The sequence below is a fragment of the Lasioglossum baleicum genome, unplaced genomic scaffold, assembly GCF_051020765.1.
Source record: "Lasioglossum baleicum unplaced genomic scaffold, iyLasBale1 scaffold2359, whole genome shotgun sequence".
NCBI classification, from domain to species: domain Eukaryota; kingdom Metazoa; phylum Arthropoda; class Insecta; order Hymenoptera; family Halictidae; genus Lasioglossum; species Lasioglossum baleicum.
Window position 1 is genome coordinate 1 of NW_027471418.1, and position 25672 is coordinate 25672.

Below are 25672 nucleotides of genomic sequence, written 5' to 3' on the forward strand. Positions count from 1 at the left end.
CGGTAAGTGCAAATCGTTCTTGCCAAATATGATTTCTGTGTTGAATAGTTAATATTGGATTAAGAACACGTTCTATACACTTTATACGGCCTCTAAATCGTTCTCTATCTCTAGCCATTTCCTCCCATGGACCTTTCCGAGCTGCACGATACGCATAATCCCATTTCACACATTATGTGAATCATCGGATTTAAATTAAATTTTACCTCAATAAAAATCTCGTTCTTATTATCACAGGACTGTAATAAGCAATTTAAATAGTAAATTAATAATTACTTTTTGAACTGGAGATATAGATCCTTCATGTTTACATGTTTCTTCATATTCACTTGTTCGAACTACGTCGCTTCCTTCGCTTGTTTGATCTACATCAATCTCTTCATTATCATCAAGGTCACTTGTGCAAGTTATTTCAGAAACCTGTTTCAAAATACTATACAATAACTATCTTCTGAATCAATAGAACTTTCTGATATTAAACGTGGTCGAAATGTATTCTTTTGAAAATTGTACCTATTTTCAAGAAAATCGTCTTCAAAAATATTTGTTTGTTCCATACATTCAGGTATGCTTCTCATTTTTGCAGAAAATTTAGGTACTCCTTGATCAACGTTTTGTGGCGTGCTTGTTGGTTTCTGAATTTTAGGTTTTATATCTGCTAAAGTATATGTCAGAGGATCCACTGTTTCCTTCATAATATGTTGTACAGCATCTACTGCATCTTCATCTAAACTAAAACAGTCTTGTGATTGAAAACTTTCCATTGTATGATACATTTGAAGCTCTTGCCAGTTTCTAAATCACTTTCTATGTCTACAGCAATGTCATGCTTAATACGTTCCTTTCGGTGTCTCGTTTGACTAACTCCTGAACGTCTTAGCTGTGACTTTGCTCGTCCTCGACCTCTACCTTTTGCCACAGCATTAAGTTTTCTTCGTTGGTTAGGTGAAAATGATCGTTTCATTGTAAACATCTGATTCAACAAAGTCTGTTCTACAAAATCGATCTGTTATACCATTAAAAACCTTTTGTAACATCTTTGAAAACATATTAGACACTGTAATTTGTTGAACTGACTGTATACTTAATGTATTTGTACTACGACGTTAAAAATGAAGTTCCATGTTCATAATCATCTTATCATTCACGTTGTTGTTAATACAATTAAATAATTGTCCCTTATTCAAAGTATTTCTACTATAATTATCTTCAATGTTATAATAATTTTTCCCTAGCATACATTTTTTGTGTATTTATATTGGACAACATATATTTCAAATAATTCCTCTTCACTTATTTTGTTCAAATTTATGAGCAGGTATTAAATAATTGCAACCATTTGTAGTATCTTCAATATTCTCCTGGACACTTGATTCCTCTTTATCAGATCTGTTTGCAATGTTGTTCTTGTTATCATATACTCATAATTAAAATTGAAACTATCTTTCATATCCCATTCAAAATTTTTCCCATGTAAGATTTCTTTTCATTAAATGTATCAGTATGAATTCTCTCAACAATATTTAAAGATTCTTTTACTTGAGTATTGTGAATGTACACGTTATCAGTATTTAATGGTTCTGTTTTATTTGTCAAATTTTTAAAAAAATCAAGTGAAATTATGTCTCATTGTTCACAACTGTTACCGATAATTGGGTAGTTAATGCTTGCTATGAATTGAAGCAGGAACTTTAGAAAATTGTTCCCAAACTACATTCAAAGCATTAAAGACACTGTGAAACATATTCCTTTTTTTGGGCTTGACATGTTTCTCCTCCCCATTTAATGTATTGTTCATTGGATATACCTTCTCCATTATGATTTTTGCAGGTGAACTTTACATAGAACACATGTTTTAACAAGGAAGCAAAAATACTACAAAAAAAATATTATACTTAAGAAATCAAATTTAAATTTTTTTAAATCATATAATTTAAATTTGATTACATACATTATTCAGCACACTGGTACTGTACAACCTCTCTCAATTCTCATAGATCTCCTTTGTTTAGCTGTAAAATCAAATTTAACATATTAAAAATATTGGTTCATAACTTGTTTAGTAAGCTATAACTTTAAAAAATTATTCAATATCTTACAAAATAAATTTTACCTTATTATAACTTAAAAATTGTCAAAATTATAAATTACCACGTATTTTGTTTTAATTTTAATTTCATAAGATGTGTATACTGATTTTCAATATAAGAACTTCATATTTTACTAACTTTATAATTTCAATACCAAGTATTTAAATAACTAACAAAAATGTTAAACTTCATTTTCACATTTCTGGAAATATGTTTGAAATCAATATAACGTTTATATTCACGATGCAACTCCGTGAATTTATCACATATATTTTAGATATTTATTAAGATTAGGAATTATTAAATAATTGTATATTCAAATCCGAAATATTATTCAAACTTTAGTATGATCATAATGGCATTATTATAATTTAATATTACACATAATAATGGTATAATTCAGCCAAAATGTTTTCACTCATACATACAACAAAGATAGCCTCCACCACAACTGTGACAACTATAATCACGTAGGATATTTTGCTTGCAATATGACAACTGATTTTCCACTGTATTACACTTTTTATATCTTAACAATGAATTTTCGATAAATCTTGTTACTTCAGATACAATATTTTGCTTTGATTCTTCAATAATTTCGAAGGATTCCATTGTAAAGTGACACATTATCTCAATACACATTTAACGATAACCTTTTAAGCGGCCATTTTCAACTAGATGCTGCATGGGTCATTTATAACTCAGTTACAGTAGAGGCGCTACTGTAACGGCGATTCACATTTATGCTATCAATTAATGGGAGATAAAATATTAAATACTTATATGGATTGATTTTGCATAATCTTTGAAATTAAAGAATATTATAGAATTTTACGAAATACCATATATATTTCATGTATATTTTTTTCATTATTAATTATATAATAATAATCAAAACAATAATTCGACAAAATAATTGAAGAATGCAATAAATTATACAATTTTTTTTTCAACATATATGCAGAATGTAAATGAATCATACCTTAAATGACGAAATCTTTTGCTATTTCTTAGGAAACTATAGCACAATACGTGTTTGGTGCAATATATAAAATACATTTAATCATACTATATATAACATACTATATAAACAAATTTGATACAAAAAAAAAAAAAAATATTAAAAGATTCAGAAATATGATTTGTAATAACTTTTATTGGAAATGTTTCTCCTAATACTTAATTCTAATGGCATTAGAATGTACTGTCATAAGAATAATAAATTTATAAATGTAATTTATTTTACATTAAATGCATATGATTCACATAAAAATAATGCAGGATATATAATTTACTACCCCAAAATAGGAATTATTTATAAGTATTGTAGACCAATTCCGAGTTGAAATTGTTCCAATATATCGCTTTTGTTAAATAATAAAGGCATAACTAGATTTAACTCTACTCTTGCTATATTTCCAACTTTCATTGCAATACCTCCACCAACCGCACAACGGACATTTTCTTTAAAAAATTTTCATATTTTCCTTAGCTGCAAATAGAAAAAAAATTGCTCATTCTTATATTTTTCATATTAGTTAAAAATTAAAACACAAAATATTTGAAAAGTTACCAAATTTGAAAGTGAAATTCGATACATTTTCCACCGTTAATAAAACCATGCAAACTTAAACAGATCACCAATACCATTACAACCAGGTCTAAATGGCAATGGTGTGTATAAATGAAGAGCAACTGCCCAATATGCATCGCCACCAATAAAATCTCATTAGTACGAGGTCCACAGCCTCTCATATTAAATCCTCTAAGATTCAATGGTCCACCCAGGAAAAATTGATCAGCAATATTGATTTTCAAGTCATTGCTGATTCCTTGAAGCCATCCAGATTGAAACCCAGCTGGAAGGTCTAATGAAATTTCTATAATCAGACAAATTGTATAGGAGATAAATTATTTAAAAGTTTAATCTGATTTTGAATTCAAAAATACTTGCTAATAATTCATGTGGTGTCCAATTAGTTTGCATGGTAAATTCATTTTTAACCAAATCCAATATCTCCACCAAGACCAGCTACTTCTGATGAAAACTGTACAAAATTTCCCATAGTGGGAAATATTGATGAATCTCTTTTATCAATAGAACAAATATGTCGCAATGCAGATTTCAAATTTGGACCGCATTGCTTACGAACATCAAGCGACGTTTGTTTAGAAGGAGAAATTTGTCTGTATGTGGCTTCATACTGTAATTGTGCTTTAATAAACTTCCATTAGGATTGAGAGCAATATCTAACAAAAGACCTTTATCACATTGACTAAAACCAGACCTTGGAAACCAACTGGATGTGTTAAAGATGCTACCAGTTAATCTATAAAAAGAATTAAATTATATATTAGTCGTAAATTTCAAGAATATTTATTTCTAACATTAATTTTAAAAATAGAACAGTATTACATACACTGTATGAAGCCAATTGTGTGCAAATGGTTTAACAGCAGATATACTCATATTAGTTGAATTTTTTGAACCATGAGAGTATTCCATCTGAACACGTTCTCCTCTTCCAAACAAATTAGGTGCTTTTGCTTGAACCATAACCGAACCTTCATTATTTCCAACCATAGTACTAATTCCACCTGTTAAGCGTTTCATTTCATGTACAATGAAGGTAAACCTGGAAAAGCATATGCTTTAAAATTTCTTATTAGAATATAAGCTAATTATTAAAGAAATGATTTATGAGTGAACTGAAAATTAAATCTGAGAAATTACTTATTTTTTGTTGAATTAGTGTGTAATTATATAGACCCACTTCAACACCTTCTGGGTAGCATGAGGACCTTGACTGGTATCAATGTAAATTCCAATATTCCCAAAACATCCTAAACCTTTTAGCTTTTCTCGTACTTTATAAGCATGTAAGATAACATCATAAAAATCTTGAGCTTTAAACAGTTCTTTTACTTGGAGATTTTATTATATCATCTTTTGTTCTCATAAGTCCATCAACATTATTCTATCGACTCTTGCCTAATTTATGAGACAGTAAGATTTGACTTAGTAATTTATATAAATAAAATTAATATTTTATATTTTGTGTTAATAAATATACCTTCACTGAATGAAAATCAAATGAGTTCCTCTTGCTGTTTTTGATATAAATTCATCTTCTCATGGAAATAATAGGAAAAACAATAGTTGTAAGTTTTTATATATTTTTCATATATAAAGAAAATGTTTAAAAATTTTCTATCCAAAATAGCAAAAAAACTTTAAATCAAAATATGCAAATATTACTTACAGGATCATGTTTTTTTAAATTTTGTCTTTCATTACTATTACTGGAAGTTTCATTTACATTTCGAGACATATTAGAATTCTGAAATAATAAAACACGTGAAATACTAACGAAAAGAATTTAATTAAAACTAATTTAATGAAATATAGTAAATAATATTTTATATTATGCACAAATTTAATAAAACATCTAATACAATTATTATATTCAAAACTACACTGTTACAAATTATTATTAGAAATTACTCATAGTGTAAATTAATAGTTTTAATTTTAGGTTATACCGTAATTTTCTAATAATAAGTACGTACCATTGCATGAACAGTTCCCATTTTTTTTAAATTAATTTTTATTGTTTACATAAAGATTCACATTAAAAATATTATACTAAATTTTGTTAAACCTCTTTTAATGTTTAAGAAAAAATAATTGTAAACTTTTTAATCAAATATTCAGAATGATTGAGAATAAGCAATGCGGCATTCTCAACACCGATTTTACGATATCGCCCTCTGCAATATAATACTTTCAATAACAGAGAATAATAATATAATAGTAACATAGAATTACATAAATTTAAACTTACGAAATTACAAATTTTAATTGTATAAAAGTATTTATATAATTATTCAATAACAATTTTCGTTTTATAGTCTTTTATTTCAGTTATATTACATAATTTAAAACTTACATACATATTACCAATTCATAAAAATAATATATGCAAATATATTTAGGTATAATCTTAAAATTATGGTATTATCATTGCAATTAGTTCGTATATAATGAATGTAGAGTTTGCTGTAACATTAGTAACAATGTATGTTATTAATATATTGAAAAATCTCATTACTGTTTAACAATAAAAAATTGACATATTTTACATAAATGTAACACAGTAAATTTATGTTTAAAAATTACATCTATATGTTGAAACAATTATCTTTAGGAACTTTAAGAAGAGGAAATCTATTAATTATGAAATTAAATTTTTTTAAAGTTTATGCTAATAAATTCTGAAAACATTAACAAATGTAATTTATAATTTGATGTCACAAGCGTAATTAAATAAATAAATTGCACTACAAAGTATTTTTCTTAATTAAATAGATAATTCGACACAAAATATAGAGTAGTATTTTCTTTCCAATTTTAAAGAACAAACTCATATATACATATGTGAATTATACAATACAATACAGATATAAAAGATTAAAGATTATGACAATGAGAATATTTCCTCCATATTAAATACTCAATCATAAAAATATATATCTACTTTGATATATATAAAATATTGTGTTTAATATCTTCTTTTGCTGTTAATGTATTTATCAATTCTTTTGATCATGGAAGCGTGACTAGTATCACAGTTATAACTTTCTATTGATATTTATTTGATCTAAAAAGTGATCATAGTGCGGCAGGACCAACTCGTGAATGTGGATTAGCTGGTGACACAGGACTCCCATGAACTTCTAAATCAAATTTCAGAATTAGATAAACTATTTCTCATAACCCTAGACCCACCGATTTACGTCATCATTTATTGTAATAAAATGCTGATTTGTATCTACATCAGCCGACCTTCCACAAGCACGAAGCGCTTCTTGATGAATAATTATTTCATTAGTTATATACGCCTCACGTCGTATTTTATCTCTTAACTTTGGATTCATATCGGGAATACACCATCGTACAAGTATCATTACAAAGGCAAACAATATTCTGGAAAATATTATTTTCGTTAATTATAAAAATTTAAATTTTTAATATTACATTCTTGATGTAGAAATACCTCAAATACAACAATAAAACGCTAGTCTCGCTGCAAGTACGTGCCAAAAACATAATTGTATATTGATATTTGTTTTGGCGAATCTGGGGGTTCTCTATAATCTGGATATTTACATATTTCAATCTGCTCATGGGTAGGTAGCGAAAATGGCTCAGTACCATTTTTTAAGTCACTTGTATTGAACTTGGAAAGAGAATGTTCTAAAAAATCCTTCAAGAGAATAATTATCAGAGACAGTTATTCGATAAACTAATCTTGGTATAAAGTTTGAAGTAAAAGCTATGATGAATGCCTAAAACATTTTAATTATATTAATATATTAAAAAACTATATTACTTATACAAAATATCATTTATGAACATATAAACTCACATTAGTTATGACAGATAACTTAGAAATGGAACCAAGAATACGGTACCATATACCTATATCTATAACACGTTGTCCAACTGGTCTTCTATACATCGTTAATAATTTTTTTTGCGTCTAATCGCATTTCAAAAACATTATTTAATAATGCAAAAAATGGGGCTAGTGGAAATGCAGCAACAAAGATAGTAACAAATCCATATTGTAGCACTGTAATAAATAAAATATTGAAGTTTAAATTAAATATAAATACATGTAATAAGTTTTCATAAATTTAATACCGTTACCCATTTCTAAATACTCAGGAAATAAACTTCTTGGACCCCATTCTACTAATTTATAATCCTTGATCCATTGGAGGTATTTCCTAGCAGTAACTTTTTTTTTGTCCATTTTTTGTTTTCATTCCAACATGTACTTTTAATGTATTTAACCATTTGTAAAATAATGGAAACAACATTTCTAATATCGTATTCATGGTCTGCTTGCCAATCATGATAATGCTTAATTGTATGCATAATTCCATAAGGCAGCCACCAGGTCCACATTCTTCTTGTCGGTATTCAAAGAAACGATTATAATTACCCGGATAACCAACGAATTTTCCTTTAAAAAAAGCTATATAAAATATGGAAGCATAGTAGTTAACAAATTCGAGTAGATAAATTTTTAGTGTTAAACTATCATCAAATTCAGTTTGGGTTCGAAGCAGTTCAATCTGAAGCAGTTCAATCTGCAAAAATAAAAATACATATCATAAAAAGAACAAAGATATGTCGTTATTATAACAATGTACCTCTGTTAAATATTCAGCTAGCCAAACATAGACCCAGTTAAATACTATAATACAACACAAATTAATGCTAGCTGCAGTAGCTGTTGTAAATAATATTGCATAACTCGTTACCATGGGATGACCATAAACACTTAAGGCAGTTAAAACTGACATTCTATATAGAACAACACCTAACACAGCTGCCATTGCTATTGCAATCTGTGATATAAAATAAATAATTATGATTCTTCTTTGAAGAATTTATTTTTCATTTATATTTCTTCCTTTTTTATTTCAAATGTACACAAACCAGCAACAGAACGACGGAAAAACTTAAAATTGTGGCGGGAACTTTCATCTTCCAAAAGGGAACCTTTGGTTCTTCCGTATTTGTAATAGTATTGAGCGACTTTTTTTTTATATGTGCCAAGCGTGCTAAGTACTGAGGACGAGGGTGTTCCTCTTGAGCATCCAAACCAGTCAAATCCCATCTGTGTGTTATTTCTGCCGAATATCGTTTCCACAATTCCAAAAACAAAGTAGCTAATAAAAAACGATAACGAAATTTATATTCTATAACTATAAAACATATTATATAAATATTGAAAATAATGTCACATACCCCATAATGACATAAATATAGAGAAAAACACGGTAGATGGATTATCAAATAAATACGTAATCCTTGCGTGTAAACATGTTTCTTTCAAATTCCAATATCCACAAAAATGATCACATAAGGGACACATTTCGATGGTATCATTACCATTGCAAATATCTTCGCTTGGTTCGTTAGAATACAAAGTTGCGCAACTGTATATGAAGCATAAAAGGCCTACGATACTAGCGGGTATCAACATATGGGTATAAAAACCGAGCCAAGCAAAATAAAGTCCAATTTTTACTCCAAAATACTCTTTGATATAATCGAGTGGTTGATAATGAAGACATTTTCTCAGACATGCCCATTCTTTATATAAAAGATATCTCATAGAATCCGGTGCTTGTAAATCACCCTAAAATTAAAAAAACACTGCATTTTAAATATAATTTTATTTAAAATAAAAGCATGGTAAAAAATATTAGGTATAATTTAGTTAACAATATATTTTAATTCCTGCTTTATAATAAAGATAAATTCACTCCTCTTAGTGAACCGTTAATACGAAGGCGTGTTAACGGTATATTCGCTAATCCTACAGGTATAAAGGGCAAGACAAGTATTAAGAGGGTACAGATATAATACGGTGTCCGGCCCCTAAAGGCGCGAGCTTATTATAAAATTTTGTCCATTTTTAAGCTCAGATTAGTGTAATTTAACGAAAGATTCGATACCTAACTACAGTTTTATTATCTTATATATCTACACTAAGAAAGGATCGACAAAAGGGCAATAAAAAAACCAGGTGGCCATATTGAACATTCATACCTGAGTACCCTGCTTGATAACTGTACTGTTTCTGAGTAAAGACATAAAAGCGGATTAGGGCAAGACACGAAAATCCTATAAACCGCTTTGTGCCTAATATAAAGTCAAGCAGGGTGGTTGCATTTGAAGACAAGAGGCTAGCCGTTCAGTTATTAAGGTTCCTTCTCCATAAAATTTTCTATAGATAATCGATTGTTTAGGAGGTGCGAGCAGAGGTATAAAATAGGCAAATGAAAAACAATAAAGTTTGTCGATATTAGGGTACATAGACATACCTACTTCCTAACTTTAATAATGTTTCTGAAGAAAATATAAGTATATTTATGTATATTTAATTTTAGACATAAATAGAAATAAATACAATAGATATAGAATTTAAAATATACAATAAAAAAAAGTAAGAAATATAGCTTACATCATGAAGAGGGTATGCAGCCACATATGCTTTTTCTGAAATCAACCTTTCTATTCCAAATGCAAAATCATCATCCTTGGTTTCAGTAAATCTGGTTCTATCTAAAATAAACTGTACAATTCTGGCACGTGTTGCAGCAGTAAAAAAGTTTGGCGAATCCAAACTAAATAAGTATTCTTTATCACGGCTATAAACAGCCGTAAAATTATGTTTTAGTGTAGGAAATATTGTTTCATCAACATAATATTTTTTCATAATTCTCTTAAATAATGAATTGACTTCCTCGATTAATGTATTACTACGATTTTCAGGAATTATCATGCCAGATAATTCCTTCATTGGCAGTCTAAGTTTTAATATTTCAGCATACCGTCTTAATACTTCACGAGGTGCATGAATTTTTATAAAATGTAGACCATTTGGTTCTGCTTGTTCATATTCCAACTGTAAACCTTCTTTCTCCAAATTTTTTTCAAATACCTAAATATTAAAAAGAGATGTTAGATACATAAATTACATTTTTATACATATACTTACACGTCTGTACTCAGTACAGTGATATTTTTGCGCTTCTACATTGTATTCATCCCAGACAAGTATAAAATCAATTGTACGAACTTCATCATGAAAATATAAACTAAATACTGTACCTCCCTTTGAAACCTGCAAAACAGAACAATTAATATTTTATAATTAATAATTTCATTTATAGTTGTATTATCCTTGAAATATTTATACAATCATAAATTTAGCTTTACCGATCTTGAACTTCTTTCGCTGTTTCTTAAATCTGTACAACTACCTTCAATGGTTGTTTCATTGGTACCAGTGTTAGGAGCTGTTAAATCTTCCATTGATATTGCACTAAGTATATTATTTAAGGTGCTCATGCTTTCACTATCATTCGCTGAAGCATTATATACACTTTGATATAAACTTTGCACAGATTCTGCATTTAAATTACTTTGTATCGATCGATAAAGATCTGCTTCAGATGTATTATTTTTATAATCTTGTATCCATGGTACATAAACTTCGTCGTCATCCTCTTTCATTTTTAATTGAATTGGTCAGTATTTAAATCCTACTTATTTGAATCAAACAACATATACTACATGCAAGCCAAATAAAAAAAATGTATTTATTCATAAAACTATTCTAAAATCCATATATTATAAATGTATTTTATGCAACTCTATGTTATAATAAAATAAAATAATATTATTAAACAAGCAATTAAAATGGTCAAGGATTATATTATAATTTCTTTAATCTATGTTTATATTTTACTGTTTCAACTCTAATGACTAAATGATAAATAAATTATAACGTGATATAAAATGACACAGCAAAATAATATTGTATTGTTAATTTTGTGTAAAACTAGACTTAATGTGTATTAAACTTTCTATAGAAAAAGCAGTAATTAAAATATGCAATATTCTTACAAAATTTCCGTGTTTTCATCTGAAATCTTTAATTCCGGATGCTGTTCAGATATGTAAAAGGAAATTGTCGATATGTAATTCCATTGTGTATGTACTTTTAACCTGCTTCACTACTACACATTTGTTAAAAACTATAATTTTTTTTCAATTAATTAATATATATTTTTACAAACATGATGTACTTTAGTGCATTAATTTTATTATTGCAATACTTATAAAATGTATGTAATGTTAAAATCGTAATAATTTTCATGAATCATATTACATATTAGCGAAGCACAGTGTTGAACATGATCACGTGGTTCATATAATGTGACATCATATAAACTGTTTATTAATTTAATTCATATAAATTCTACAAAAAATTAACCAAAAGGCCCCTTCTTAGCAAATATCAATGAAATATAAATTTCTTGGTTATTAAACGATGTTAACAGTAACATTTGTAAATTTTATAAAATATACAATTTTTAATATTATTAAGCTATTAACAAAAAGATAGTGTTAAAAGAATACTTTTTCTTTTATTACAGGACTTTATACAAATACAACAAAAATAATTTAATACTTTATTTGATTTCAAATTACAAATACAAATAAATTTTTGTAAGATAGTAATAGTACAAAATTATTCTTTGGTTCTTTCAATAATAAAAGTAAATAATGTGTAAAGACTCTTCGTTTGATATATATGTATGTTATTCAATATTATTTTTACTTTACGCATCATGTAAAGTTTAATTTCATTATACACATTGTTATAATATATATCATACTTCTTGCATAACTAATGAATTAAGTTCATCTTCTCCTGGACATAATACAGAGTCAATATTATAGAATGCTGCATGTAATGTTATTACAAACCAAGATACACCTGAAATAAAATTTAGGTAAAAATAATCTTGTATTATATTTAGGTGAAAATATTGTACATTTGTTTTATTTACCAAGAACCCAGAAGAGAGCTGCACCAGCACCAACCAAATAAAAGATTGGTAGCGAACAAACTCCTACCAAAGAAAAAACTTGAGCTAACGTTAATTTATGATTCAATATTGTGAGTGCCTGTTTAGCATGACGCTGTGAAACCTTATAACAAGTTCCAAGAGATACAGCAACAGCAAGTAGTAATAATGGCGATGTAATCCTAAATGTTGGACATTTATTTTAGCACGAAAAAACATTATATTAAAGTACAAAAATAAATTTAATGTAATAAATCTTACAAGCAATATATAACTAATCCAATAAACACAAATAAATAATTGCTCTGGAAATACTCAATATTTCTCACAATTCTTTTACTCAATCTTAGCAAACTAGGTGGAGGTCTTATATTACTTGTATTAAGAAATAAAGACCATGGTCTGATGTTTGCTTTTCTATGTTCAATCCATTCGTGAGCTTGTGAATATCCTATATTACTGAGTGCAAATTGTGGTATCTGTAGGAATTCCAGCCTAAATAACAAAATAAAATATATTTATATGATTTAGTAACATTTTATTATTTTCTTAATATTAATAATAAATGAAGAAAGGTTTGAAAAGTCTAATTACAAAAAAGTTATCATTCAAAATATGGTAACTTAAATTAACCAATAACTGTCAACAAGATGTCAATGTCAGATTCATCATATCTCTGTAGGTTAAATAAAAAATATTTATCATACTATTTTGGATTATCGTATCTATCTATTATGTATTCAAAGATTACCCAGTGCTCGATTTTTGTTTTTGCTGTGGTATTTGCATACCACCCGCGACCTCAATTTCCATGTCTGCCATTCTCCTTTTTTAATGCTCAGACCTTTCGGGAATGGATACGCGTGACAAAGAAAAGACTATTCTCTCTGTTTTACTTTTTTACGTGGAGCCTCGCATCCCCACCGCGTGGCGTCTGCAGCCTCGTTTTAGAAAAAACCCGTCGTAGGCAGTAAAATTCCCATCATATCGCACATCGAACTACTATGTTACCCCTACCACCGACACCACTACACCAACACAAGCCAGTGTTCGCGCATACAAACGCTACAGGTTGCAGCTGCTCGATAAAAATTCTTTCACTGCCTCCGTAAAACTTCTTTCACGAAAAGGGCTCTTTGTCTGAATAAGGTAAAAGACGCAAAAGATTTTCCCTTTCTTACGTGAGTTTTGGATGTTTTCACTTAACAGATAAAAAAATATCTTTCTTGTTCATCCTGCTTCATAATACGTTCACTGCATGTTATTTCTTATTGAATTTTGCTTTTAAATTAAGCATTTATTTTACTTTCTTCTTCTACTAGAAATCAGATTATACATCATTTTGCCTGGATTTCTTGAAGATTATGAAAGAAGTAAAATGTTAGAAAAATACCTTATATTTTCACAATTAATAAGCATTGCAATCACGTTTGTTTAAATTAATTTTATATAACTAAATTCAATTGAACTTTGCACGATATTTTCTTCGTAAAAATTCGTAATTCTAAAATTCATAGTTAATTTTACTTTATATATTTATATTTTTCCTAATTACTAATTTATGTATTTTAATCATGTGTTAATAATTTAATTTGTTAATAACATTAACATGTGGCTTTATTTGTTACAGAAGCATAAGATTTCCAAATGGTGAATGAGATCATCAGTGTAGAGGCGAAAGTTGTTTTCGTCCATTATTCGATGGAAGATCATCGCCTATTTTAAGTGTCCTTCGAATTCGTGTGGAACTTTCAAAGAATAAAGTGCGACATAAAGTTTTTAGAATTTTACCGAGAATGGTTTCACCCTCGAAAATGTGTGCAGATGACGCTACTATGTACTACCATTGTGAGTAATCACAACCAATAGGAGAACGCGTTATATCAAATTCAATAGCTTCTCGTTCTCAAAGAAGCTTCTGATTGGTCGCCTTTAATTTCCCAAGTAACATCGGGCCACCCGCCATAACGAACGTAGCGTGGTACGAGCGATTGTTTGAATGAAGGTCTTGAAACATAATTGATAAGATTTAGTAATTAGTACCTATTTCAGTTTAGTATTACCAGTGTATACAAGATAGTTGCATGCAAGGAAACTTATGGTGACAGTTTAAAGACATGGAAGTCGCACAAAAGTTGCATTTCGACGCATGCGACATTCAGGACGAGGAGCTGAACATCAGCTGTCGGACGAACAGCTCTGGTTGTGATGTTGACGATATTTTAGATTCTTCGGCAGAGGATCTTGGATGTTCACCCCCACTTCAGCCAAGAAAACTGTCCTTTAGTAATATAATGGATTGTAGTGACAGTGAAAGTAACCAATCTGTGCCAATTAATAACAATAAGACTCCGATCAGTAACGTGACAGGTTAGTACAATTTTCAGTTTCTCACCTTTTATGAGCTGCTTTTATATAGCATCCTGACTGCCACATATTTAAAGGTATTCTTTGTTGCTATATGTTTTGTTTACAAATAATTTTGTATCAAAAGTTATAACTTTGTTTTGAAACATTTTACTATAATTTTTATTTGTATTGTAATTTTCATTTTGTATTGCATGTTGTTATGTTTTTAAGATGTTTATTCTGTAATGTAATCTTCTTTTCTCTTTTTTAATTATTACTATAAGTTTTATGTTTTGTAACTAAAAATGATTGTATTAAAACCTTGAATTGTTTTTTCTTTATCAATATTACTATATGTATTTATTATTTTATTTTTTGTACTTCAAAATTATGTATTTTATACATATTTCTTTCTATATATACATTGGAAAGTTACATTATTGTTTTAGATGATTTTGTTATGCATGATGTAGAAAAATTGATATTTTTGTTAGACAATTGTTTTGCATCATGCATCTATTTCTATAATTAACAGAAAAAAAGAAAGAAAGAAAACAGATTAAGAAGTAATCAGTAAACACAATTGTACTGTGTACTGTTATTACCCCAGATTTTTTTTTAATATCTATTTTATGTAGGGATAATTAAAACATGTATATTATACATATATACAATTTCGTATATTTTGATTTCAAATGAAATTTGTACAGAATATTTTTTTAGAATAGTACATTTTTGTACATGTATAAGTTATTTTATGTTAATTAAAACCTAGTTTATGCTATTATTAATAAACATTCAACTTTTGTATTTATAGATAGCATACAAATATCTTTTTATAAAAAATTAAGTGAAAATATATAGATACACGTTGTTTATTTTATTTAATGAACTTATTTATTTACTAAACTTTGGTACTATAAAATATAAATAAATATATAAATCAAAAGATTTAAGAACAAGAATTAAGTAACATGAAAATTAATTATAAAATTTTAAACACATTGTATATAACTTTGTGATTGTATGATTTGAGTACACAAAGAAATTTTATTCTATAAAATATAATATATGCTTTTAAAAATATGAATTGCAGGTACATCTAGAATTAGGATTCCTCCTCGTGAAAATATATGTTCTCAAAAAATATCAATGGCATGCAGTCCTCCTTATAAACGTGTTAGAGCTTTACGACTTTTTGATTCTCCTGCTACTCCAAAAACTCTAATGGAAAAGAGTGCGATACATACTCCATTTCCTTCTAAATGTACCAGACTATTTTCATTAGACAAACCTAGGCCTTGTAATTACCAAAACAAATCTGACAAACCTGCTGCAAATGTAAATCCTTTTACACCAAATGGAATGTTACTAACTGCGAGGAAGCGTACAAGATCTAAGCGTAGTCTAAATGGGTGAGTATTAAAGCAAAATCTAATATAAGAAATTTTATGGTAATGTTCATTTAAAAATAATGATTCTTTTGTTTTTATTTGATATTAGCTCTCCAGATATTCAAATTCCGAAATTCGATCTCGCCGATTCTGAAGATTCTGACAATGAAATAGAACAAGCTACAAAACGTGTAGCATTACAAGACTCTAATATTCCACGATATCATCAGGAGTTCCATGAACTTGGTTTAATTGGAACAGGAGAATTTGGTTCAGTTTATAAGTGTATTAATCGGTTAGATGGATGCACTTATGCTATTAAAAAAAGTATTAAACCTGTAGCTGGAAGTATTAACGAAAAGAATGCCTTAAATGAAGTATATGCACATGCTGTACTTGGTAAACATCAACATGTTGTAAGATATTATTCTGCATGGGCAGAAGATAATCATATGATAATTCAAAACGAATATTGTAATGGTGGTAGTCTGGCAGACGCGATTGTGAACTTAGAGAAAGAAAAAAAGCATTTTACCGAAGCAGAAATGCGACAGTTGTTATTACATGTTGCTGAAGGTTTAAGATATATTCATAGCATGCAATTAGTACACATGGATATTAAACCTGGAAATATTTTTATTTCTAAAGAAAAAAGGTTACTCGCAGTTAATTATGATTCAGCTGACGATGGTTTTGATGAAGAAGAAACTGTAGAAGAAGAAATAACTTATAAAATAGGAGATTTGGGCCATGTTACATCTGTTAATAACCCTCAAGTTGAAGAAGGGGATTGTAGATATCTGCCAACAGAGATTTTACGCGAAGACTTTAGTCACTTACCAAAAGCTGATATTTTTGCTTTGGGATTGACTGTGTATGAAGCAGGTGGTGGAGGTCCATTACCTAAAAATGGACCTGAATGGCATGACATCAGAAATGGAAATTTAAAGGAATTACCACATTACAGTCGTGATTTAAATGAATTACTTAAAGTAAGTTCATCTGTAAATTTATTTTGCTACTTATATTTTTATTTTATACAATAACTAATTAAATTTCTTTCTTTTTGTAGTTAATGATTCATCCTAATCCTGAAATGAGACCATCAGCAATATGTCTCATACAACATAGAGTATTATGTCCATTTGGAAATAAAACAAAAGCACAACTTCGGCGGGAACTGAATGCGGAAAAATTAAAAAATGAAATACTATCAAAACAACTGCAAGAAGCAGCTAAATGTCTAAAAACTATTGCTCCAAATGTAGCGGCTATTAATAACACAATGAATGCAGGGGGTTATAAGTTAAGACCTACACCAACTAGAACATCGTCTCGAGTAGTGGGTAAAAAAGTCAACAGAAGCAATAGCACTACAAACTTTTGAATGTTCTGTGTTATATTTGTGTCAGACTAAAGGAGCGGGGTAAAGGTGCTTAAGGAAAAACATATTTTTTTAAGTGCCTTGACATTGTGATATGAATTAGTTCTAGTTTATAAGTAAAACTATGATCAATATTTGGTAATAAGAGTATATGATAGTACACGGAGTGAAATTGTACGATAGCCACGGGTATACTCTTGCAGCGATGAAGGTATTATATTAATAAAATAAGTTGTGAATTACATATGAGAATTATGAACAGGTAACTTCTAAATTATTCATATTTTTCATTTTATTATTTTGTTTAAATTTTTTAGGTGGATAATACAGTAATTTAATATTATTTACTTATGTATATTACGTTTGATCTTTTCTTATATAAGATAAAAAAATAGGTACATAAGGTTTGAAAAATCTAATAATTATTACTATAGTTCATCATTAGTTTATTTATCGTACAAAATATATGAAATATAACAAAATCTATTTCTTTACAAAAAAATAAGAATAATTTTGTTGAATATATCCTTATATGCCTTTAATGGTCTTATTACAAGTTTTTACTCGTCTACTTTATACATTTGATTACAATCTGTATTTATTTTATGACATTACTATTTTTTTCATTTGTAGTTTGTTCAAACAGTATTAAAAAAGGAAAAGTAATATTAACAGAAATGGAATGAAAATATATTTTAATCTCAGTTAGTAATTAATGTTTTGATATTTGATTATATGATAGATTCATTTTTCCAATTTTTGTTCAAGAATCACTGTAGTAAATAATTCAAAATACTGACAGTAAATTGTGACAAATTTTTTATTGCAAATACATTGTATTTTTATACATAGATATTTACATATAGTAATAGTTCAGTGTTGTGTATTGTTTAGTGTTTAATTATTAATTAATGTCTGTATTATCCATTGTTTATTATCAAATTCTCGTAGAACTATTCAGATAAGTCTTTGTTGTACTCTTCATACTCAGGCAGAAGACTGTTACTCTAAATATATTATATTGAATAATTTGTATATTTCTTCACGACTCGTTATCTTTTAGGGATATACATGCTCTTTAAATTAATAATGAATAAATCGATATTATACGTTACCTGTATACACTTTGTGTCTTGATAACATAATGAGATAATTTTTTAATCAAAATAGTTGACATAAAACTTCATCTAAGCATAATTCCTAGCCCTAAAACTTACTATTTCACTCTGTGTATTCTTTATATAAGGGAATAACTCTTAAAATCACAAACGATTAAAGGGTGAATCTTTGAACGTAAAATGTTTTAAGTTTAAATTATTTTTATAATATTTTTTTATAGTCATATTGTCTTTGGCATGCTCTGAAATTCGTAATATACAAGTTTCCCTTGTGTTTTTAATATATATATATATTGAATAAATACTGATGTATAATAATCCGCGTTTCTATCATAGGTGGTATTGCTAATTAGTGTTATATGATATAATACTGATTAGATGTTTCTTATTCTATTTACTAATATAAAAATTCACAAAAAAATGTATTCGTTTCATTATCAAATGTGTATCACATTTAAAGATACTATAAATTTTGCTATGTTGGACAGATTGGTTAATGAACTTTTTTATTTTACTTTTTATTTTATAATACACTATGTTTCTTGATCAAGAATGACAAAAACTAATGGTTTATTGCAGTATAGTGAAGTCAAAGTCCTGTATCATACAAATACATTTAATGAATATCCTTGTTCCATAAAGTAGCATCGGTTAGATGTTTTATGTACAATCATTTGGCTTTTAGCTAATAAACAAATCAAAGCCTTTGTACCTTGATTTAATATTCTCGTGTCACTGAGCATGCTGATATGTGATCTTTTTTATATCTGTGTTACTGAAGCATTTCAATATTTATATTTAAAAAAAAAGAAAATCTAGCATGTGTAATGCTTTGCATTACTGTTTATGAAACGATCTGGACTGCAGTTTTTAATATCATGAGGTATTTTGTTGTAGTTTACGTTACAAACTACTTGTGTCTTTTATTTGCGGTATAAATTCGGTTCTTAAAAATAGGGTTTATCGAAAATTTTCTGTTACATTATCAGTGTTAAAAGGTAATGCGATCAAATATTTTCCTGAGTGTGCAACCTCATTTATGAACCAATGTTATTGTATGTAGTCATAGGTCGCGCTATGTATAAAAGTTACGAAGTTTTGTAAGAAAAAATGTGAATAATTGATAAAGGAGCTATCTAAGCTTCAAACTGTGTGCCAGGAAGGGTGGACCCCGACTTATGGCAGTAAAGTATTGTGGTAATATGCCACATTTACATGCACTGTGAACTGTTGTTTCATTAATCTTATTATTATTATTATTATTATTATTATTATTATTAATATTATTGTATTATTATTATTAATATTATTATTATTATAATAAATAATTAATGAATGAATTTGTTCTGTTTATTCATTGTTATATTTATTAAGAACTAAATAATATTTCAGAAAATCAAAATATATAAATTTTTATTTTTATTTCATATATTACATAATTTTGAAAATATTTAAAAATAAATATAAAAACTCAAAATATTAAATGTTGGCTTTTTACATTTTCTATTTTATTATGATAATTGAACAGTTATACACTTATTTTTGAGTATTTGTAAAAATTTGAATTACAAGTTGATTAGAATTTTCTGTTTTATGTTAATTCATTTCTCTTTGCTAACCAAAATTTAATAATACTTCAAGCAATATAAATTTTATTTGGGCTCATAGTCTTTTAGGCAAAATTTATTCTACTAAAATTATATTATTGTATAATAAAAAATAATACAACTGAAAATGTTTATTTTAAGTACGCATGCGTAAATAAGTGAAAAGTCGTTATTGTATAATAAAAACCAATGCAACTGAAAATATTTATTTTAAGTACGCATGCGTATAAAAGTGAAAAGTCGTTTCTCAATACATTTTGATTCTATATACACTGATATTTTGATACGATGCAGTAAGGAGCATCGCACGCTTATTATTTAAATAGTTGGCCATTAAGGCTAATAAATATTTAGAGCAATTGAATATTACATAAAATTACTTGTTATTAATGTTCTTGAAGTATTTAGAAGAATTGTTAATAGATCGTAGAGTTTACAATTTGAATTTATTTGTTATGGTCACGTAATGATGTTTTATTCTTTCGTCTACAATTTTTGTGTTTAAGCACCTGTCAACGAGACAATGTGTAAATACATATACAATTATATTTTGAAGCAAATCAAATTTAATTAGCACAAAGCATCATTATTTCATATAGCATCGAAATCATAAAAAATATTGAAAAATGAATGATACAAATTTTATGCATAATACAAAATTATTAAAAGAACAGCATAATATTTTATATTATAAATTTTATAAGCATTGCTTTAATTCAGGTGTATTTATCCTTTAATTTATATTTCACAAACTTTACAGAGACTGCAATGGTAAAATATAGTATAGAATAATTTATAAATGAATGAATTTAGATATTGTATTTAATATATACATTATTATAGACAATAAGATATGCTTGCTTTATTTAATTATAACATTTCAAGCATGTTTAAATAGGATTATAGTACATATAGTATTTTGTCCAAATGTGCACGCACAAAATCTTTTAAAGGAGACAGTGCATGAAATTTTCTCAAAGAAGACGCAGAAAAAATGCTACACTGGCTGATCTTGCTCGTAGACTGATGTACTCTATTTTTTACAAAAATGGTTTGAATCTCCTTTATTGTTATTGACACTTTTTCATTGTATAGATCACATATCATTTGCTTTTATTATTAAAACACAAATCAATTTTACAGAATAAACACGCATTAATATATATCAATTATTACAGGCACATATCACATTAAATGAAAATGCAAAAAAGTCATGTACAGGATGTTCAACCAAAAAAGAAACAGAATGAACTTTTATATAGATATGGATATTTTTTATCAATGCTTTTATGTATGATGCTTGCCTCTATTAAACCACATTTTGGTAAAACAAATGGTATTAATTTTTAAATAATTAATTTCATAATTATATATTTACATTTTACCATTTTTATATCATTTATTATAGGCATCTTAAATGGAAATATTATTATACGATATTTTGCTGTTCCTTTAACATATTTAGAAGCAGGCCTATTATGTGATCCAAAAACCCTTTATTTAACATTAAGCAATGGCTCTCTCTTAATATTTACAATGATATTCATATATATTTTAATGCCCTTTCTGATGAGACTTGGAGTATGTTTATTGACTTATGCCAATGTCAATGTGTGGTTACTAAAAGGAATGGAAGTAAATAAGTAAAAATTAAAGTATTTTCAAAAATTCTACTACAGATACTGGTGATAATTCATTTTAATTTTCTGACTTTTAGGTACTTTATTGTATGCCACCACCATTTAATACAAGTTTTGTTTTGTGTCGATTGGCACAAGCAGATTTATCAACAAGTATTGTGATAACTTTGGTATCTCATTTTGGTGGACTATTTATATCTCCAATATTATTATATTTTGTGGTATTTATGCATTATTGGAACTTAAATTACTATTTTTTTCATAATATACAAATTACAATTTTTCAGTTAGGAGCATCTACACCTCCTCTGGTTGGTGTAAACATAATAGAAACAATTTATAGTACAATTTTACCATTAGTCATTGGTGTTATGATTCAAACTCTCATTTTAAAATATGATATTTGTCCCAAAATTAAATCACCTTGGTTTTCTCAAGGATTACTATTAGCTACAGCATATCATTGGTTTTGTGATGCTGTATTAGTGGATGCATCCTCTTTACAAGCCACTGATGTATTATTATGTGTATTAATTGGTAAGCTTATTATTATTTATATCGAAATATAAATCTTTTAGTAACTAGATAAATAATCACAATTGTTGTATAACCTTCATTAGTGCATGTATGTATACAATTTACATGTGTCAAATTATTATCAATTTGATTTAAGTACAGGATATGGCATGTCTTTTACTAGTTCACTGTGGTATTAGTATGTTTTTATGTTCAAGCTTGCGTGGGACAACTATTTGTTAGCTGCTTGTGTTGGATTTTGTGCTCTCGGTGGTTACCTCGGAATATCTTGTTAGCCGCACTTTTTACGAGTACTCACAAATCGGTTGGTCTTGGCAGCTGGGTTTTACGTGGTGCTTACCATGGTTCAGCTCATGGTCCAGCAGTAAATTTACCATTATCTATATTACCAGTTGCACAATTATTGTTAGGTAGTTTATTAGCTGGTTGGTTATCTCCATAATATAAAATATGTTACGTAATTAGTTTGAATATTTTTTTTCTGTATTCTGCTTTTGTTTAAAATTGCATGTATATACTATTTGTTTTTCAAATTATTTTGCAAATTTTTTTATATTATATATATTTTATATGTACAGTTTGATTTATATAAAATAACTTCCTAATAAAAATAATTTTTTTTTTTTGTTTTATTTTTTAACGTATTAATGTAATTGTGAAAGGATTAATCAAAATGCTATTTTTAGTCATTTGTTATAACAGTTTTACGATAGTATGAGGTATTTCGATACACATTATTAGATTAATGTTCAAATTTGGAATTAAGGAATAAACAAAATTTAAAATAGATTAAGATTTTAAAATTTAATATATAAAAAATTATATGAAAATTATATACATAATTTAATTTAAAAATATCAAATATTTAACAAAATATTGGGTAGGATTGTACTCAAAATTGTTTTCAAAATGTATCAAATAAGTTTATTCATATGTATAACGAAATGCCAAAGGCTTTGAAACATAGTCTGTGATTTTTTCTTTCTAAATTTCACGCAAGGTGTTTATGAGATTTATTTATTGCGGGATTTAATACTTACCTTGAGAACTAATTTTAAGAATTTGTATGTAACAATTATATATTATTTTTTTTTTTTTCAGTATATATTGAAACAACTAGTGTAAAATTATGCATGAATAAGTTTTTTTCAATTCTAATCAACTTAGTTTCATTGACATTTGATAAAAGGAAATCATGACAATTATACATTACACTGTACATCATTACAGGAACAATTTTAAATAGTACATTAAGTGAAAGTAAAAAAGGAAAACCAATTACACTACTTCGAAGCGTTGTACGCTATATCTTACGTGGTAATTATATAATAAATTGTATTTGTATCTTACAAATTATAAATATAGCTTCCTCACTTTCGATTGTAAAATTTCTGAAAATTATAAGTATCTACCTATATCTAAAAATCTGGCTACTTGTTTATTATAGATATATCTCGAAAGAAATAACAAGAGACAATTCACAATTCTACACACGAAAGAAAAAGGACTTTGAATTCAGAATAAGATGTTTCCCATACAAAACATAGCGATTTTATTCTACAAATAATGGGATAAATTTGGTTAGTTTTTTTTTTTTTGTTCTTGTTGGAAACTTGTATATCTGTTTTCTATTTCACGATGCGCAACTTGACACGGTATATTTCTTTATAATACCGTTATAATACGCATGCGTATATATTTAATAATATTAACAAATAGTGTAACACTCATGATAACGTGTATGAGCTCGTAACCTGATTTTTTCGTGAAAATCATGGCATTTGATGCATCGAACGACAGTGCAGCAATGGCGCAAGTGCTGAGCATATATTGATTCGCCCAGATCATCACACAGTCATTGTAGCTGGTACCAAATTTTTGTCACGAATTCCGCTGACGCTGCTATCGCCGCCAGCTTCGCGATTCACCGTCTTCATCTTCTTCTTCTTCATTTTCTTCGAGAAGTAGTGCTTCGGTGTTACCCTGTTACAAAAATAAGGTTTGCATCATACAAAAAACGAACAAAATATTTTGTATATTTATCATTTATTTACATATCAGAAAAGAATAAAAGTTCTTAATAAAAGTAAGATAAAATACAGACGATTACGCATTTAAATCCAAACATTTAGAAATTACATCGCAATTTGAAATGTTAGGAACTCACTTCTATGTCAATATCTTCATCGGTGGTAGGTAGTTCTTGTTCGGAACGTGAAGAAAGTTGTACAGATGGGTTTGTATTACTACCACCACCACCACGGTGTAGATGGTGTCCAGAGACCCATGTTATAGATAACAATCTATCTTGAAATGTGCGTCCTTTTACTAAAGCTATCTCAGCTTCTTTTCTTGATTTAAAATTGATTACAATTGAAGGCGTTGCGTCATCTACTATTTGATTCACTATTTCTCCAAATTTCTGAAACCCGAAGAATTTAAATATTAATTTGCGCGAATGAATAAAAGTAGAAACATGTACGCACTTGGAAAAATTTTAAATCTTACTTGAAAATGTTCTAAAACTTCAGCCTTTTCTTCGGTTTCGTAACCAGAGACTAGAAGACTCGTCGGTCTATGATCTACCGAAACATGGGTAAAACTCCCTCTACCACGACCCCTATACGATAATGCATGACTACCTCGTATAACTCTACTGGATCTTGTACCTCTACCGACAGTTGGACCGGCGTTTAAACCTAACGCAGCAGCTTGTGCCCGTAATTCATTTAATCTCTTTTGCAATTCCCCAGCGTCTTGTCCTTCTTGTTGCGCAGTCATTAAATCTAACTCCGCATCTAAGATCTCTTTTTGAGTTTGTTCTCTAGATTTGATTTGTGTTTTGTTTCCACTAATTTGACCATTCGCAGCTAAATCTTTACGTAAATTATCAATAGATTGCTGCATTGTCTTGATCGTTGTCATAATTGCATCTTTTTGTTCTGGATTTTTCTCAGCTTTGTCAATTAAAGCTCGAATTTCTATTAAATGCTTATCTAATAATTCTTGTTTTCGTTTACGTAAATCAGCAGTTAATTTTAATGCCTCTTTACGTTTCTCTTCCTGTTTTTTCTTTAACGTTTCCTTAGCTG

At 28.0% G+C, this 25672-nt stretch overlaps 4 protein-coding genes and 3 pseudogenes across 4 annotated transcripts; 2 read left to right on the top strand and 5 right to left on the bottom strand.

Moving 5' to 3' along the window:
- Positions 1-6: 6 nt before the first annotated feature.
- On the bottom strand, positions 7-1816 carry LOC143221394 (uncharacterized; annotated as a pseudogene).
- A 1589-nt stretch (positions 1817-3405) lies between these two features.
- Positions 3406-5681, bottom strand: LOC143221399 (sorting and assembly machinery component 50 homolog; annotated as a pseudogene).
- Positions 5682-6762: 1081 nt separating this feature from the next.
- On the bottom strand, positions 6763-11190 carry LOC143221395 (anoctamin-1-like; annotated as a pseudogene).
- Positions 11191-12353: 1163 nt separating this feature from the next.
- On the bottom strand, positions 12354-13373 carry LOC143221400 (prenylated Rab acceptor protein 1-like). The gene is made up of 4 exons (XM_076446859.1): positions 13303-13373; positions 12813-13046; positions 12534-12733; positions 12354-12460 (listed from the first exon to the last, which is right to left on the bottom strand). The coding sequence occupies exons 1-4, from the start codon at positions 13371-13373 to the stop codon at positions 12354-12356; spliced, it is 612 nt and encodes a 203-aa protein (XP_076302974.1).
- Positions 13374-14668: 1295 nt separating this feature from the next.
- Positions 14669-17681, top strand: LOC143221397 (wee1-like protein kinase). The gene is made up of 4 exons (XM_076446858.1): positions 14669-14921; positions 15997-16315; positions 16404-17286; positions 17367-17681. The coding sequence occupies exons 1-4, from the start codon at positions 14669-14671 to the stop codon at positions 17679-17681; spliced, it is 1770 nt and encodes a 589-aa protein (XP_076302973.1).
- Positions 17682-21206: 3525 nt separating this feature from the next.
- Positions 21207-23022, top strand: LOC143221401 (sodium/bile acid cotransporter 7-like). Its single transcript, XM_076446860.1, has 6 exons — positions 21207-21221; positions 21625-21739; positions 21812-22038; positions 22121-22264; positions 22331-22580; positions 22778-23022. The coding sequence occupies exons 1-6, from the start codon at positions 21207-21209 to the stop codon at positions 23020-23022; spliced, it is 996 nt and encodes a 331-aa protein (XP_076302975.1).
- Positions 23023-24482: 1460 nt separating this feature from the next.
- Positions 24483-25576, bottom strand: LOC143221396 (RNA-binding protein 26-like; the record flags this gene model as incomplete). Its single annotated transcript, XM_076446857.1, has 3 exons — positions 24483-24563; positions 24748-25002; positions 25089-25576. Coding segments are annotated over 3 exons (824 nt in total), but the record flags the coding sequence as incomplete, so codon positions are not given.
- Positions 25577-25672: the final 96 nt, after the last annotated feature.